Below are 16,250 nucleotides of genomic sequence, written 5' to 3' on the forward strand. Positions count from 1 at the left end.
GAAAGAAAGAAAGAAAGAAAGAAAGAAAGAAAGAAAGAAAGAAAAAGAAAAAGAAAAAGAAAGAGGAAGGAAGGAAGGAAGGAAGGGGAAAAAGAAAAGTAGCCTGCTGCTGTGATTACAGCTTTTATACATCTCACTTACGTAGTTCTAAGATTTTCACGGAGAATCAAAGCAATAAGAGAAAGTACAATAAGTTTGTGATCAATTAAATGTGAAGAGAAATATAAACTTGAGTTTCAAGCAAATGTTTTAAAAATGTGAATGGCTAGTCTGGCATAGTTTTAAATGGTTACTTTCGTTTTTTTTATCTAATTAAATTTTATGCTCATGTTAGACATCTTTGGCATTCTGTCTCACCCTAAGTACTACATGGTTCTATGAGTGTGATCTAGATTCTTGGAGACTGATTCCACATTAATAATCTGATTAAGTTAGAAAATCTGTCTCTAAATTCCTTTCTATGTCTATAATTGCATAACTATCCGTGGATCCATATATTCAAGTTCTAGTTGAATGTTAGAGACAATGTTAGAGATTATGAAGCTGATTATATAGTTATAATTTTGAACATAAATTGTATCAAAATATCAATCATCTTGGAAAACATCATCTATACATATATACATAGATATGTATACAGTTTCACCAGTAATTTTATGTAAAGTATATTAGAGAACTAAATTTCATTTGTGTTTCCAACCAATCCCTATGCAATTCTCAATTGTACCTATAATACACACAACGGATTCTTCCAAGGATATGAAACTTTCTGGCTACCTCTTGAATGTTTACTGAAAATAAGAGAAGCCCGATTTGTATTCAAATATATTACACACCTAACAATTTAATCATTAGCCAAGAGATCCTTCTTGAGGTCATTGCAAATGAACTGCATTTGCTATTTGTGTCAATAAACTAAACCATCAACTACCTGAGGATTACATATACAGGTTTTCCTCTCAGCGTGCACTACAGTAGCCAAAGTAATAAAGTATGAGGCACATACATCTGCTCTTTATATAGGTTTTTCTATCTTCCTAACTAATAAAAAAGTGTGTGTGTGTATACACTTTCCTAGAGTTTGAATTAATAAATTAATTTCATTAGTTGCCAATAATGATGTTAACATTTAACATACTTCAAAGATGAAATGTTATATAATTGAGTTTAAATAATTAAATATAATATAAAATGAAAAAGGATATTGGGTAATATTTCTCTACCTATAGCTTCACCAAAAGTATAATATATTTCTAAGAATTAGAAATAGTTTAAAACCATATCTTATACTCCCAGTTGAAAGTATTTCCCCAAATGAAAACAAATGAAAAATACCCCATGCTATTCTTTTCACAGAAACACTTGTATTCAATCTATTTGAAAGCAACAACGGAGAAGGATAAATCAATTTTTTAAGAATAAATCAATTTCAATGAAAACATTCAACAGAAAGCAGCTCCAAATCCAAAGTAGAATGGTTCATCAACTATGTGCAAATCCAAAATTAGCTTGAATAACCCGCTATGATGAGAAATATATATAAAAAAAAAATCAAATAGGTAGAGGATTGTATTCATACAAAAAGCTAGAAATTTTCCTCAAGTAAAGCCTGGGATACAGGTTTGACTTTTTATTACCACTCTCCAGGCAAATGATCCCACTGTACCATTCCCACCGTCAAAAGCCGAAAGCCCATTGTACTTACTCGCCACCTCCAGCGATGCATTATGGCTCACGGCCTCTCCGAGGTAATTCCTTGCTACACAGACATAGACCCCTTCATCAGGCCTACTTTTTCGTCCATGTACTATACGTAAGAAAAATAAAGATCCACTTGGCAGCAACATTCGGTGTGAGCGAGGGTCATCTTTGTCTGTCTCCACTCTCTCCCCCCCTTTGTACCATTCGATAGTGGGTGTGGGGCGGCCTTCAGCTTTACAGTTCAAAGTGGCAGGTTCTCCTTTTGACACAATTAGGTCGGAAGGGTGTTCAACAATGCGAGGTGGAAAATCTTCCTGACGAAGACGGGAGCCTGCAGAAGAATTGGCAAAATAGCTTCATATTATCACGTGGAAACAATTAAAAGTCTTTTTTCAAAAGCCTAGGTGTAAGCACTACTATATGAACAGGGCATAATAGTGACCCTGTATTTACTCCCAACCCTATTTACTAATTAATCCTAATGGTGTCCACCTCAACTACACCTTCCAATTCTTGAATCCTTTTGAACCTTCACCTAGAAAGTGCTCTTGCTTAAACTTTGCCTGTACAAATCCTGTCTGCTCTTCAAATCTCTTGTCCACAAAGCCTTTCAGAAGCCTTCACCCTGTCTGTATTTACCATATATGTGCCTGTTTTTGCAGAGAACCATGAGAGAGACTTGTAGAGCGTTACAAATAATAGCATGGCTTCTTAAAATCTCCTTTGTAACTAACATTAATCAACACTTTAAAAAAACCTAATCTGGGGGTGCCTGGGTGGCTCAGTGCTTAAGCGTCTGCCTTCGGCTCAGGTCATGATCCCAGGGTCCTGGGATGGAGCCCCGCAGCGGGCTCCCTGCTCCGCGGGGAGCCTGCTTCGCCCTCTCCAGCATCCCCCTGCTTCTGTTCTCTCTCTTGCTGTCTCTCCCTATCAAATAAATAAGTAAAATCTTTAAAAAAAATGAACAAAAAACCTAGTCTGCAGACCAATGAACATCATATTCAAGTATACAATGAAACTGCTCTTTATATAGGTTTTTCTATCTTCCTAACTAATAAAAAAGTGTGTGTGTGTGTGTATACACTTTCCCAGAGTTTGAATTAATAAATTAATTTCATTAGTTGCCAATAATGATGTTAACGTTTAACATACTTCAAAGATGAAATGTTATATAATTGAGTTTAAATAATTAAATATAATATAAAATGAAAAAGTATATTGCGTAAGGGACTGCATTCTATTATTACATAGTAAGTGAGATCCTGAGTGTGTGTGTCATTTAAATATTTCCTATGTCTGTACCTTATTTTCTCCAATGAGATTATAACTTCTAAAACAGGGATCAAGATTCGTATTTTTTAATATTCCTACATACTGCTGCTGTGGATAAATTTAATATGTAAATTTCTTAAGGATTTCTCAAATGCTACAGCCCAAGGCTTAATTTAATTGCACCCCAAACCTTGCTCTTATCTAGCCATCCAATCTCAGTGAATAATGCAACATAGAAACCAGGCTTCCTTGACACCTCTCTTTCCCCTCCTCCTCCTCCTCCTTGATATTTCTCAAATCAATCTACTCATCTCCGTCTCTATAGCCAGCTACCAACCCAGGTCAAACAACCATCAATTCCCATCTGGATTTAGGAAAGCTCTTAAATCGCTTCACTTCAGTATAGCCAGAAGAAGGCTTTGAAATGCAAATACCATCTAAGTTCTCCCCTACTCCAGTGGCTCTTAAAATAAACTCATTGCTCTTAAGATAAAGTCCTTAACAAGATCTACAAGAATGTGTTCATTCCCCTATCTAGCTCTCCAGACTCTTCCTGTTCCACTTCTTTCTCTGCTTTCTTCACCCCACCTTGTGCTAGTTCACAAATACAACACGCTTCCTCCTGCCACAGGCCTACACCTGCTTGCGCTCTAAATGATTTCACCCTAGTTAGTATCCACTTTCCTTTCAAATCTCTGCCCTCCCTGATCTTTCCAAAAAAAAGTTAAGTGCTCCTTTTATAAACCTAAATAGCCCTATATAGCTACATTTGGTAAGAATAATCAGAATTACAATTTAAATTTTTTTGTTTGATGCTTGGGAATCCTGGCTTTCCCATTCCTCTGTAAGATCTATGGGTCTGGTTTTGCTCATGGTTGCTTCCCTTATGCCTGGCAGAGTGCTGAGCATACTATAGGGACTCAATAAATATGTGTTAAATGAATGAAGTCCTAATGGGGAAGACCTATTTGAGTAGAATGATCTGAAACTTAATAACCATGTATTCTACAAAAAGATGTTAAAAGATTACATTTTTTCTTAATGAATGAAATGAACAGATGATGAAGCTTAAAGAACATTCGCTTATATCAACCGTGAAATAACAAAAACTGTCATCTGAAAAATTAAGTAATAGTTTTGTAATCTGAAATACTAAGAAACAGCTTTAGTTGTTTAGTCAATACGTGGTATACAACATACTATAAAGTCTTTATATGAAACCAGCCTCTAAAGGAGGAAGAAATAAACGAGCAACATGGGGAAAAAATCACTTGGAAACTCATACTTTCTCACAAAGGCTATACTGAAGTCAAATGAAATTTAAATTAGATTTTAGATTACTCAATCGCAAATGCTATATAATTTCAAAAAATAAAACATTATATATGACCAGCCTTGACTTTGGCTGTAATTATGAAGGGTGGATGCTAATGAGGATCAACTACTGAGGTAACAGATATTTAATTAAAACACACATTATTTTAAATTCTGAAAGTCCATTTCAGATGGGAAAGAGGGATGCATAGTTTTCTATGAGGAAGCAAAGAAAGGACACTTAAGACTGCCTGAATGAGGGGAGAGGAGGCATCCTGAGACATAAAATTTGAGATGAGATGAGTCTTGAAAAATGAGTCAAGGATAAAAGAAAGGAGATGCTTTCACCCAGAGGGCACAGCTACAAAAAGAATATGGTACACTTTATGGGACCCGTGGGGAGTTAGTATGGCCTGAGTGGAAGGTGCATGTCAGAGATTAGCAAGTATGTGCCTCAAGAAGTAGTCAGAAGCTATAGTGTGATGAGCTTTGTACATCAAGTCAAAGTTCTAGAACTTACCTGAAGGCAACAGAACATTTAAATATTTTAAGCAAGGCATGGGCACAGTCATGCTCGGTTTCAAAGAGCTCACCATTGGTAGTATGACACTGGACTATACAGCAAGCTAAATTAGGAGGTAATTGGTCAGGAAACTTTTGTACTCTTTGGGACTTTGACAGAAGAGAAAATAGAGGAAAGAATCTAGAGATATTTAGTTATAAAACCAACAGGATCTGATCACTGGCAATGTGGAGTGAAAAAGAAATGAAAAATGCACAGGATGGAAGAAAAGAACAAGGCACAGGATTCCAAGTTTGTGATCTGGCAATGGGTGAATGACAGTCCCAGTGAAAGTGGAAAATCAGAGTGAAATTTGGTGAGAGGAAGGACAGAGGAGATGATTTATTCAGTCTGAGACATGGAGGGCTTGAGGCACTTCTTGAATATCCGAGTAGAGATGACAAGTTGCCAACTGAATATTCAAGTTTGACCTCAGAAAAAAATCTCAGCTGGAGCCGTAGATGAGAATCAAGCTAGAGGCTGAAACCATGGGAAAGAATAAAACTGTCAAGAGAGAGTGTATAAAGGAAGTAACGGCCAATTACAGAACCTGGAGAACACCCAGACTCTACTCAAGTACAGTGGAGCTCAAGACTCTCTCTATCCCTACCCTGCAGGCCCATGTAGCTGGACCCCAGCTAGAGTGACTTTTGGGAACGGAAAACTCAAGCCTAATCTTTCACCAGAATGTTTGTACAGCAGTATTCAGTAAGAGAGTTTCAGCAATAAAAATGGCGTCTATATTACTAAAGGCTAAATTGTCATGCTCCGTGGAATACTCTTTCCTCAGATTGTTAATAAGTATTGCTCAAAAAAAGAGTTGCAGTTCTCAGGGTCTTTTGTCTTGCTAAAAGCACATTATGCTGCACCAAAAGAAAGGTATTCTATGCAGCCTTTCTCTAACTTATTTGGCTACTGAACTCTTCAGTTTTCTTTTTCCTGGATATCCCACTGAACTTTGCTTCTGAGGAATACACCTCCAGAGAAAATATACTCTGTTAGCATGTAATACTCTGAAGAAAATGAATAGGGTTAGCAAAAAAAAAAAAAAGAGTCATTTGTATGTAGTGCCCACACCTTTGAAAATCCTAACAAAAAAACATAGAAATCTCACATTCCTCATAATGTATAACTCTCAGAAAAGGAACTTTCCAATTCCCAAGTGATATTTACAATGAGTAATCGGTTAATCTCCACAATAAAAATTATAAATAGCAATCACCATCTCCAGAAACACTATAATAAATTATTCTTTATTATCAAGTCTAAGCAGGAAGGAAAGGAATGAAGGAGAAAACTAGCATTAATTGTCCCTCATCTCCTTCATCACAACATCTTTATGAGGTGGGTGTTATATCTGGTGTCCATATGGGGGATGTGAGACTCTCAGCGGTCATTCAGCTGGAAGGTGGCAGAGCTGGGATTCAACCCGAATCCGGTTCAAAAGCCTTGCTCTTCCCAACTATTCCATAATTGCTGCTAAGATTAATTCATTAAAATCCACAGCGAAACATGCTTTGTTCTTCTTTCTAGTGCTGGAAGTGTTTGTCTTGATTGCTTGTTTTTAAATTGTGGATGATAAAAACAAGAAGCAGTCAAACCTGGTTGCATCTGTTGTTCTTTTCCCCATGCACACAGAGAATACCTAGCTGTAAACTGCACAATTTCATATTCCTTTTACTCAGTAAAGAATCTGATAATGATGGGACACCTGGGTAGCTCAGTTGGTTAAGCGGCTGCCTTCGGCTCAGGTCATGATCCTAGGGTCCTGGGATCGAGGCCCGCATTGTGCTCCTTGCTCAGCAGGGAGACTGCTTCTCCCCCTCTGCTTGCTGCTCCCCCTGCTTGTGCTGTCTCTCTGACAAATAAATAAATAAAATCTTCAAAAAAAATCTGATAATGAACGAATAGAGGTATAAAGGTTTTTTTTATACTGTGTCATCTTCTCTAATTATGATCTTGAATTTTTGAGTAAATAGCTTATAATGTCAGTTTTTAATACTGAGAACCTCAATTCCTATGCAACTGTTTACACAATTAAAATTCAGGATCACTGGGGCACCTGGATGGCTCCATGGGTAGAACATGAAACTCTTGATCTCAGGGTTGTGAGTTCCAGCCCCATGCTGGGTATAGAGATTACTTAAAAATAAAAACATAAAAACACTTTAAAAAAATTCAGTATCACTGGTTCCCCAATTTTCCACCAACATACTTTGAGGGAAGTCTCTCATCTTCTATCAATAATTGTTGACTCACTTTCTCAAAGGGAAAGTTTGGGAGAATTATGCCAAGATCATATAGGGAAGAACACATATGACTCTCAGAAAAGTATAGATTACATATAGTTCTCCTCCCCAGAGCAGGTGGTGTTCACCTCCACTGGGTCACAAAGCCTCTCTCTCTAATATTCTTGACTCATTCATAAAAAGCCTTCTCTCTTCCATCATAAATTCTGAGTTTCTGTAAGCCACCTGACAACCACCATTCTAATAATTTGCTTTTATGTACTTATTTTTATGTTATAAGATACCAGGTTTCTATTACACTTGGTAAGACCAACTTCTTGGTTTCAACCAAACTCTGCATAGGAAACAGAAAAGTAACAAAGAGAGGGTCAAAGAAGAAAGGGATGGGCAGAGTGAGGCTTTAACAAGGAACACGGATGATAATAAACGTGAGCTGCCCTCAGCACAAATCCTGGTAGAACCTTGAGAAGAGAACACAGTTGACTTTAGGCATGGTCAACATCAGGAAAAAGGGCAGGGCAGAATTCCTTCAACAACTGTCCGGTTGGAAGATAAAATATAAACATGAGTGACTGAAATATCTAAATATTTACACAACCGCAGCTGGAAAAAGATATACACGTAAGTGCTAAGTATTTCAAGGAAATATATCAAAGTCACATGAGATTTATGATGAGGAAACCAAACTCCTAGTTGGCTGCAACTAGGAGTTCCAAACTGTTCTCTCCTTTAAAACATCAGTTTTATAGGCACACAAGCAAGTAACCATCTAAGAGGCAGATCTTGGTAATATTCTATTGAGGTATACAAAACACACACATACATAATTTTATTCTTTTTTCATATACATGATTTTACTCTTTTTTTCCCTAGCATGGCAGTAACATTTGTCTCAGAGTTTTGTTTATGTTTTCAAGTCTGTTTCTTAGTAGATGGAGTGAAATAGTATTTATTTTATTAACAAAGTCTTATTTTGATCTGAATTTCTCTTTCATATTCTTTGGCAGGTTAAAATTAGAAAACATTAAACAATTAAAATATCCATTTGTCTCATATATCATATGAAAACATCTTGCAGCACAGAAATGCTTGTAAAATTACTAAAAGCACAAGAGTAGCAAGTTCAGAGAGGAGTTGACAGATGCACAATGAATATTAATAGACAATTGGTGACATCTGTCCTAGGTGGGGGGTGGGTGGGTTTATATATGCCTTGACAACAAACCTGTATTTGTAAAAGAACACCTATATTCTTAAAAGGGCCTTGCCTCTTAACCTTTTTATTTAAGCTCCATTTACATTTTAAGGAGCCTACAGCCTCCAATTATTAACATAAATCCTACCAGGGGCACCAATCCTGTAATTTTCCCATCAGAATTTCATCCTACAAGGAGATATTTGTCAAAAATAAGAAGACAGCAACCATTAATTACTCACTGTGTAGAGAGTAGACTTAAATATCCTCTACTGAGTCATACACATTTCCCAAATACTCACACATTATTTGAATAAGTACAAAAACAGACCATACCACGGAAAAAACACATAGCTTCCCCTGAAATTATACAGAATATAAGAATACAAGGGAAACAGAACACTTTAAAACAACTACATGATTAATGAATCATGCCATTTTCTTTAGGTACTTTGTTTCAGCCTAATTTCCTATGATTATAATATCCCCTAAAGATGGGATGGGGGTTCTAGCCAAAATTTAGAATAATCCCCAAAATTAATTGAGGATCATTGATAGTATCTGTTATTATCTAAAAATGATTATCAAAATTGTCCAAATGGAATTCTAGAAGTGAATCCCTGGTGGTTTTGTAATATTCCTATAGAATCTAGTATCATATGGCTGTGTCCCAAAAGATATGAGAAAGACTGACAGAATAAGTTAAATTTTAAAAACAATATTGCTTGCTCTTCCCACCCCCTCCCCATTTTTAATAATATGGAGTCTAAGTAGAATAGACTTTTCTGTCATGGGACCCAAATATTGCAGAACCTACTAAGGCATTTGCTGCAGGAATTGCCTCAATGGACTCAAACCAGGCAGGATTTCACTCTGAGCTGTAACTAAAGGGGTTGTAGGGTCAAAGTTGGTTAGGTGAGGTCATGCTTCCTTTTGCCCTTGAAGTAAAATTTCCAATCAATAAACAAATAGGAGAATTCTACCTTCTGTAAAATGTCAAACAAAAATATTTGCATATGTTAAAGTCCAAATTTTCTCACTCTCCCATTTATTGGTTTACCTCTATATTGAACAATTACTGTATTAAGAATTGTGCTAAGCATTAGCAACACAAAGAAATATGAAATAAAATCCCTGACCTTAACTGCCTTAGGTTCACCAAGAAGAAATAGCAGGGGTGAGGGAAAAAGAAAAAAAAAAAAAGACTAATGTAGTATTTGTGGGTAAAGTTTGTTCAATCTAGAGACTAGATTCAGTGTGCCTGCATTCAAATCCAAGCTCTGATACCTGTTAGCTGTGTAAACTCAGGTAAATTCCTTAACCTCTCTGAATGTTCGTTTCTTCATCTGTAAAATGAGTATAAAAATAATGTTTGTATTTTTAGGTTAGCATAATCCCTGGTGCATAAAATATTACATAGATCGCTGATTGGAAACACTGATGTAGTATTTGGAATTTGGCATAAGCACCATTGTTTAATTTTATGATTTCCCTCTCCAACCTCTCCTGGAATTATATTAGGACCCCTACTAGCTAGAAATGTTACTGTTTCTTTTCTACATTTGTAAGAAAAGTTATAAACTATGCAAGAATCTAGTTTTAGTTGAGAATTCTACTCAAAATTATTTTCCATTTATACAGATCTTGGAAGGATCTGGCACAATTCCAGCCAAATATCTATCAAAAGAGAAGAAAAACAAAATAAAACAAAACAGAGCACTTAGCCCACTCAACTTATTGTTTTACTAAGAATCATAAGAGGGTGAGTCTTTCCAAAGCCATCTATAATAAAGCATCTTTGTTCTTTGTGGAAAATATCCCATACATATCTATTGATTAAATGTATTACTTTCAAAATTTGAAAGACACACTAATGCATTTAAAATATTACTGCGTGAATAGTCATATTATCTTTCTTTCCCTTTTCATTACAAATATAAAAATCCTATGGGTTCATCCTATTGATCAAGTTTGTAATTGTGCATAATTACATTTCAAGACAACTTTCTATAGATACACTAAGGTACTAAAATTCACAAATAATCCTTTATTTCCTAATACCTATCATAATGGACCAAAATATTTAGGCCTGAAAATATAATAACTTATTTCAGCTATTATAACCATTTTTCACGGATGACAAATCCTGAACAATATTTTGAACTGTGAAAAACAGTATTTGGGTGGTCCTGGGTGTTTTTTATTGCTAGGGGAACAAAGTTCATCCTAATATTAGATTTTCAACATATTAGGACACTTTACATGAATTGCAATCAACATTAATCTACATCTCACTTTTTTAATATATAATATGGAAATTGCAGATGGTTATAAATTTGAGCCAACTATAACCTCAATATACAGAACACGAGCAAACTTCCTTATTGAAATTACAACTCAACAGTACTCATAACTGTAAAAAAAAAACAAACAAAACAAAACAAAAAAAAAACCTTGCTTACCAAACCTCCTCTGTCCTGAATTTAAATTTCCAAGGGAAAAAATTTTATCCTGAAATTAATCTTATTTTTGTGTTTAAAATTATGTTTTTAAGTCATAAATTAAAAGTATATAAAAATGGGGGCGCCTGGGTAGTTCAGCCATTAAGCATCTGCCTTTGGCTCGGGTCATGATCCCAGGGTCCTGGGATGGAGCCCCGCATCGGGCCCCGCATCGGGCGAGCTCCCTGCTCCATGGGAAGCCTGCTTCTCCCTCTCCCAACCCCCCTGCTTGTGTTCCCTCTCTCGCTGTGTCTCTCTCTGTCAAATAAATAAATAAAATCTTTTTAAAAATATAAAAAAATAAAAGTATGTATAAACAACTAGGGATATAATACAATTTGTTAACCACATGAAGTTTTTTAAAAAAATTATTATATAAAGTAGTATTTATCAATTCTTTCTCTACAGACTTGCATTAGATTTTCATAGAATCTGCACATATTATAGATATAATTTACTGAGTCAATAACCTAAAATCAATTAAAGTACTGAACATAAGGCTTTTGACTTTACATCTTAAATTAGGTAGTCATACTTAAACTATATTTAGAGAACCCTTGAATCTAGGTGAGTTATTAATGCCTTTGAAACTGAGTATAGAATTATAATTTTAAGAATAAGTATCTAAAGACAATTACACTTTTGGAAAACAAAATACTTAGAACAGCCTTTTAAAGGATTACTGAGAAATCCCTGTAGGAATGCAGTCAACTTCACTTATTTTTAAATTTAGTACTTCTGACATGAACAAGAATTTCTAAAGAATCTTGTTTATATATTGGCAAACTGTCATTTTTACTTCCCCTGTACTCACCCTATTTCTCTCTCATTGTATCTTGGATTTAGATCTTATAGATTCTACAGGGTGCCCTAACAATGGATAAAGAGAGGCTGACCCTATCACCTGACTTACAAAATATGGAGATTTATAGGGTGTTCCAGATGTTAAATTAAAATCTACTCAGTAGTCTTTATTTTCTAAGAGGGTAAATAAATAATTCATTAGTGCAAAACAAAGCTATGTATGTGGTTGATCTAATGGAAAAATCCACAATACATGAAATATCAACATATACAACTTTTGATGCCAAAAGATAAGAAATAGAAAAAAAAAAAGATCTCCTAACTCCAAAAGCATCCTTTTTTCCCCCCCCTATTTTTTTCTCTCTGATTTGAGATTTGTTGCTTTCTCTGTGTCTTTCTTCTGAAAACAAGTTTGGCTTTTTTTTTTCTTTTGCCTTTTGGAATAGAGTTATAGCGTCACTTTTTCCTAAGATTTTAAATTTCTCTTTAATTGTGATCCTATGATTTGTATATGCATTTATCATTCTGTATGTTAATGCAACTTAAAAGAGAACTATGATACCTTCAGTCATTAGTTTGATGGTGGTTTAATTTTAAAGGGAAAGAGCCATACTTTCCTTTAGTTTTGCTTAGAAAGCACTTACAATACTGAAATACTTACATTTAGTTACTAAATAGTTACACAACTACTGAAATACTTACACATTTCCAGTGCCTACAACAGCACCTGACACTTAGCAGGTACTCAATAAACATTTGTTGAATGAATGAACAGATAATGGAAAGAAAATGATGGGAGACCTCATGTGTATTTATAAATAGTTTGGAACACAGGATGGGCAAACACCCATGCTTGGAGGCAGTCAGCATAGCCCTGAGTTCAAGAGAAAGTAAGATCAATCCTTACTTCTGCTGCTAGGGAGCAGACACCCACAGAGGAGAGGAGCTCTGAGAGTCAAGGCCTCCTGGAAGGCATTGGGACATACAAGACTTTAGGTCCACTCAAATTCAATTAACTGAAACTTTACAGAGTATCATGTGTAGTAATTAACAGAGATGTAAGCTATACAATTCTAGTAGAAGAAAAACTGAGGGAAAAAGACAGAGGGAGAAAGAGCTAGAATAAAAAGATCTAAAAAAACAAAAATCTTAATGTTGATTTCTTAGGGACCATGGAAAAATGGATGGTTTTTGTTTCCTTCTAAGTTTCTCTAGTCTGGTGTTACCTTCATAATAAAATATTTTTGTTTTAAAAGTTTGAAAGCCAACAAAACTTTTTTGAAAAATATGGAGAAAATAAAATTCAGAAAATAAAATTCTGGCTAACTAGTATTCATTTACTCACTCAACGAATATGTGCTAGTTACTCACATTGCATTAGGTCTGTCCTAGACATAGGTGATACCAGAGTACAGACAAAAACAAAAACAGTAGTAGCTCGTTCTCTCTCACTTTCCCTCTCCAGTTAAAGATGCAACATTAATGTGAGTGACAGACAACACTGTGCACTTAAACAAGTATGTGTACTGACATACCTCTTAGACAACATTAACTATTTTTATGAGCACACAAAAACACTAGTATACAAACTGGAAAGAGCTGTATATGCAAAATGGCATGAAACATAAAATGTGTGGAAGCAAACATCTTTGACTAAAACCAAACTTTCCTGGAAAGGCGGAAATCTGTATGACATTAAATGAAGAGAGGCCATAAACTCTGAGCATATAGATGCTCCATCATGCCTTGTGTGATCTCTAGGAGTTCAAAGTCTACAAATGGATTTAAACCAATTAACTGCTATCAGTTGCCTCTTCTCTTTCAAAAGCAAAAAGACTTAATTATTTTACTTATCTTCCATACATACCATTACAACAAAGTAATTCGTGATCTATGCTGGCCAGGGAAAATCTTTTATTATTTAAACCTGAAATGACTTTTTACTTCACATTTGACTATTTTTAGTAATTCTGAGACCCTCTATTAATATTAAATTAAGCCCTAATTACATTATCAAAATATGCTTATATTTTTCCTACTCAGACTGTAATAACTGGTAGATTATCTCAATAAAATGGGTATTGCCCCAGCTTTCTCCTAGCACTGAAATAAGACCCGAGATAGAGAACAATGAAATATAAGTTTGATTTTTGTTTCATTGATTTTTTTATTAATTCAAGAACTATATTTATGGGGCACCTGGGTGGGTCAGTCAGGTAAGTGTATGCCTTCAGTTCAGGTCATGATCTCAGGGTCCTGGGATCGAGCCCCACGTAGGGCTCCATGCTCAGTGGGGAGTCTGCTTCTCCCCCTCCCTCTGCCACTCCCCCACCGCCCTCCAATCGTGCTCCCTCTCATTCTTTCTCTCAAATAAATAAATAAAATCTCTTTTTAAAAAAAGAACTATATTTATATAATATGGTCTTTTGAAAAAAGTAAGAGTAATTTTCCTTTGAATAGGTATTTTATGTAGTACGCATATGCATAAATTTGCATGTAGATGTTTTAAGAGGCAAATATAGGCTCATCAAAATAAATCCTCCTGAAACATCAGGCACAGGCATGAGAAACTGGAATAATAACCCATTCAAGGGGCACCTGGGTGGCTCAGTTGGTTAAGCGTCTGCCTTTGACTCAGGTCATGATCCCAGAGTTCTGGGATAGAGCCCTGCATCAGGCTCCCTGCTCAGTGGAGAGCCTGCTTCTTCCTCTACCCCTCTCCCTGCTTGTGATCTCTCTCTCTCAAATAAATAAAATCTTTAAAAAAACCCATTCGACAGGTAACCTTTAAACATTTTTTTAGCTTTGCGCAGTGGCAGTATCGTAGCCAATGAGGTTTATCCGAGGCACGATTATTGCTAATTGTAAACATTTTTTTATATGAAAAACAACTGAAAGCCATGTCTCTAAATATGAGATCCTTCTTTATAGGTTTATGAGGTTTCTCTAATTTCAAAGTATTCTTTACTTTATTTCTGTACTTTAGAAAGACCTGTCATGAGGTTTAAAGTATAGATAAGTGGTCCCTGACCTATTCAGTCATATTCTTTGGGTATAAGGATTTGTAACTGGTACTTTACAGGTACACAATATGATTTTAATTCACACTACAGTTTGAGAACCACTGAACTAAAGAACTATTGTTATACCTAATTTCTCACATTGAGTATTCTGAAATTGTACTCTTTATTAAATATTCCAAGCACTGCTAATACCAGCACAGTTACACAGCACTTACCATGCATCACACATTTTTCTAAGTGTTTTAAATACATTAACTCATTTAATTCTTGCCAAAAGAAAATAAATGAGTAACTGCAATATTATGATTAACCTCCTCTTACAGGTGACAAAATCAAAGGACAGCAAAGAGGTAATTCACTTGAGTTCACAAACCTAATTTATTAGAGATGTGAACCATGGTCTCAGGTAATTTGACTCCAGAGTTTATACCCTGGCTTTCTCAAACATATTATTTAATATGACCATATGACCATGTATTTAAGAGATTAAAAATAAATGTAACTAATGTATATTTGCAAGAATATGCTATTCAAAGAGAATAGGAAATACAATGCTATTTATATGTTCTCCCACTGCAAAATGAGTTGAGAAATAAAAAGAAAATTTCAAATTCTGCTCTAGGGGTAGGAAGTATAACTTAGCTTAACTTGAGCTACTGTCCCAACTTTACTCAACTGATAAATTAACTTACACTATAAACAAGCACCTCAAAATCAACAGAAAAATATGTTATGGGTTCCTTTTGTAAATAAAAAATACAAAATTGTTACAAATTAAAACAGACAGTAAAAAGTGCATTACAAAAACATGGAAAGTGTGGAGTAAAATAAATAATTAAATACTTAATCATACTTCTACATACTTACAGAGAATACTAAGGCTATGATTTTAACATCTTTTCTTCCAGTGTTAGTCTATCAATTTTTACATATGAAGTATACTATGACTGCTTTCTGCTTACTTTAAACATTTTGCCCTTTCACTAATAAGTTATGAAAATATATTTTTAAGTATATGAACAATATATCTTACAGATGTGTTACAATTAATTGAACTTCCTTGTGGGAAGTTTATTTATTCCCAAATTTTAAGGATTATTAAAATCTAAGTTTATTATCATTATGTTCAATATACACCCTTATCCATGTATTCAATTATTTCTTTAATATAACATTTTAGTCATGGAATTTGGGGCCCATGTCGCTTAAAAAATTTTAAGAGTTGATACATAACTTCAAAAATAAATTGTCCTAAAGATGTCTTCTTTAAAAATTCCAATAATTCCAAAAAAGTTTTGACATCTTGTTAATAATGCTAAATTCCATTTTTTTTCATTTGAAACTTAAAGCTCTTTGGTACTTTATCATTGTTTTTCTAAAATACTTTAAAATTCTCTATAACCCTTTAAGGTATAAATTTGGAAAATGGGTATGAATATTACCATTAAATATCTGATTTTTCTTTAATGTCATATTCTCAGTTATATCACCTTTTAAATTATGCTTATTTGTAACTTCAATTTGGTTCATGCTGATCAAAACTTCCTGAAATACTGGTGTCTAGTGAAATCCCCTATTTTCATTTTGGATTATATTCCTTAAAGCATTCTAAACTAACACATACCTTTA

General features: G+C 34.8%; 1 protein-coding gene and 1 pseudogene across 1 annotated transcript in view; one reads left to right on the forward strand and one right to left on the reverse strand.

Annotated features, from left to right (window-relative positions):
- Positions 1–16,250, reverse strand: part of ROBO1 (roundabout guidance receptor 1) — a 491,348-nt gene that overhangs the window by 320,548 nt on the left and 154,550 nt on the right. Inside the window, exon 2 of the mRNA XM_088022787.1 lies at positions 1,706–2,032. Coding sequence (XP_087878913.1) covers positions 1,706–2,032 — 327 coding nt within the window. The remainder of the gene's footprint in view (positions 1–1,705; positions 2,033–16,250) is intronic.
- LOC114219472 (U4 spliceosomal RNA) lies at positions 14,400–14,530 on the forward strand (annotated as a pseudogene).

This window comes from Eumetopias jubatus, unplaced genomic scaffold (genome assembly GCF_037043125.1).
Source record: "Eumetopias jubatus isolate StellerSeaLion01/CBP00866 unplaced genomic scaffold, mEumJub1_p1.0 scaffold_1, whole genome shotgun sequence".
Classification (NCBI taxonomy): domain Eukaryota; kingdom Metazoa; phylum Chordata; class Mammalia; order Carnivora; family Otariidae; genus Eumetopias; species Eumetopias jubatus.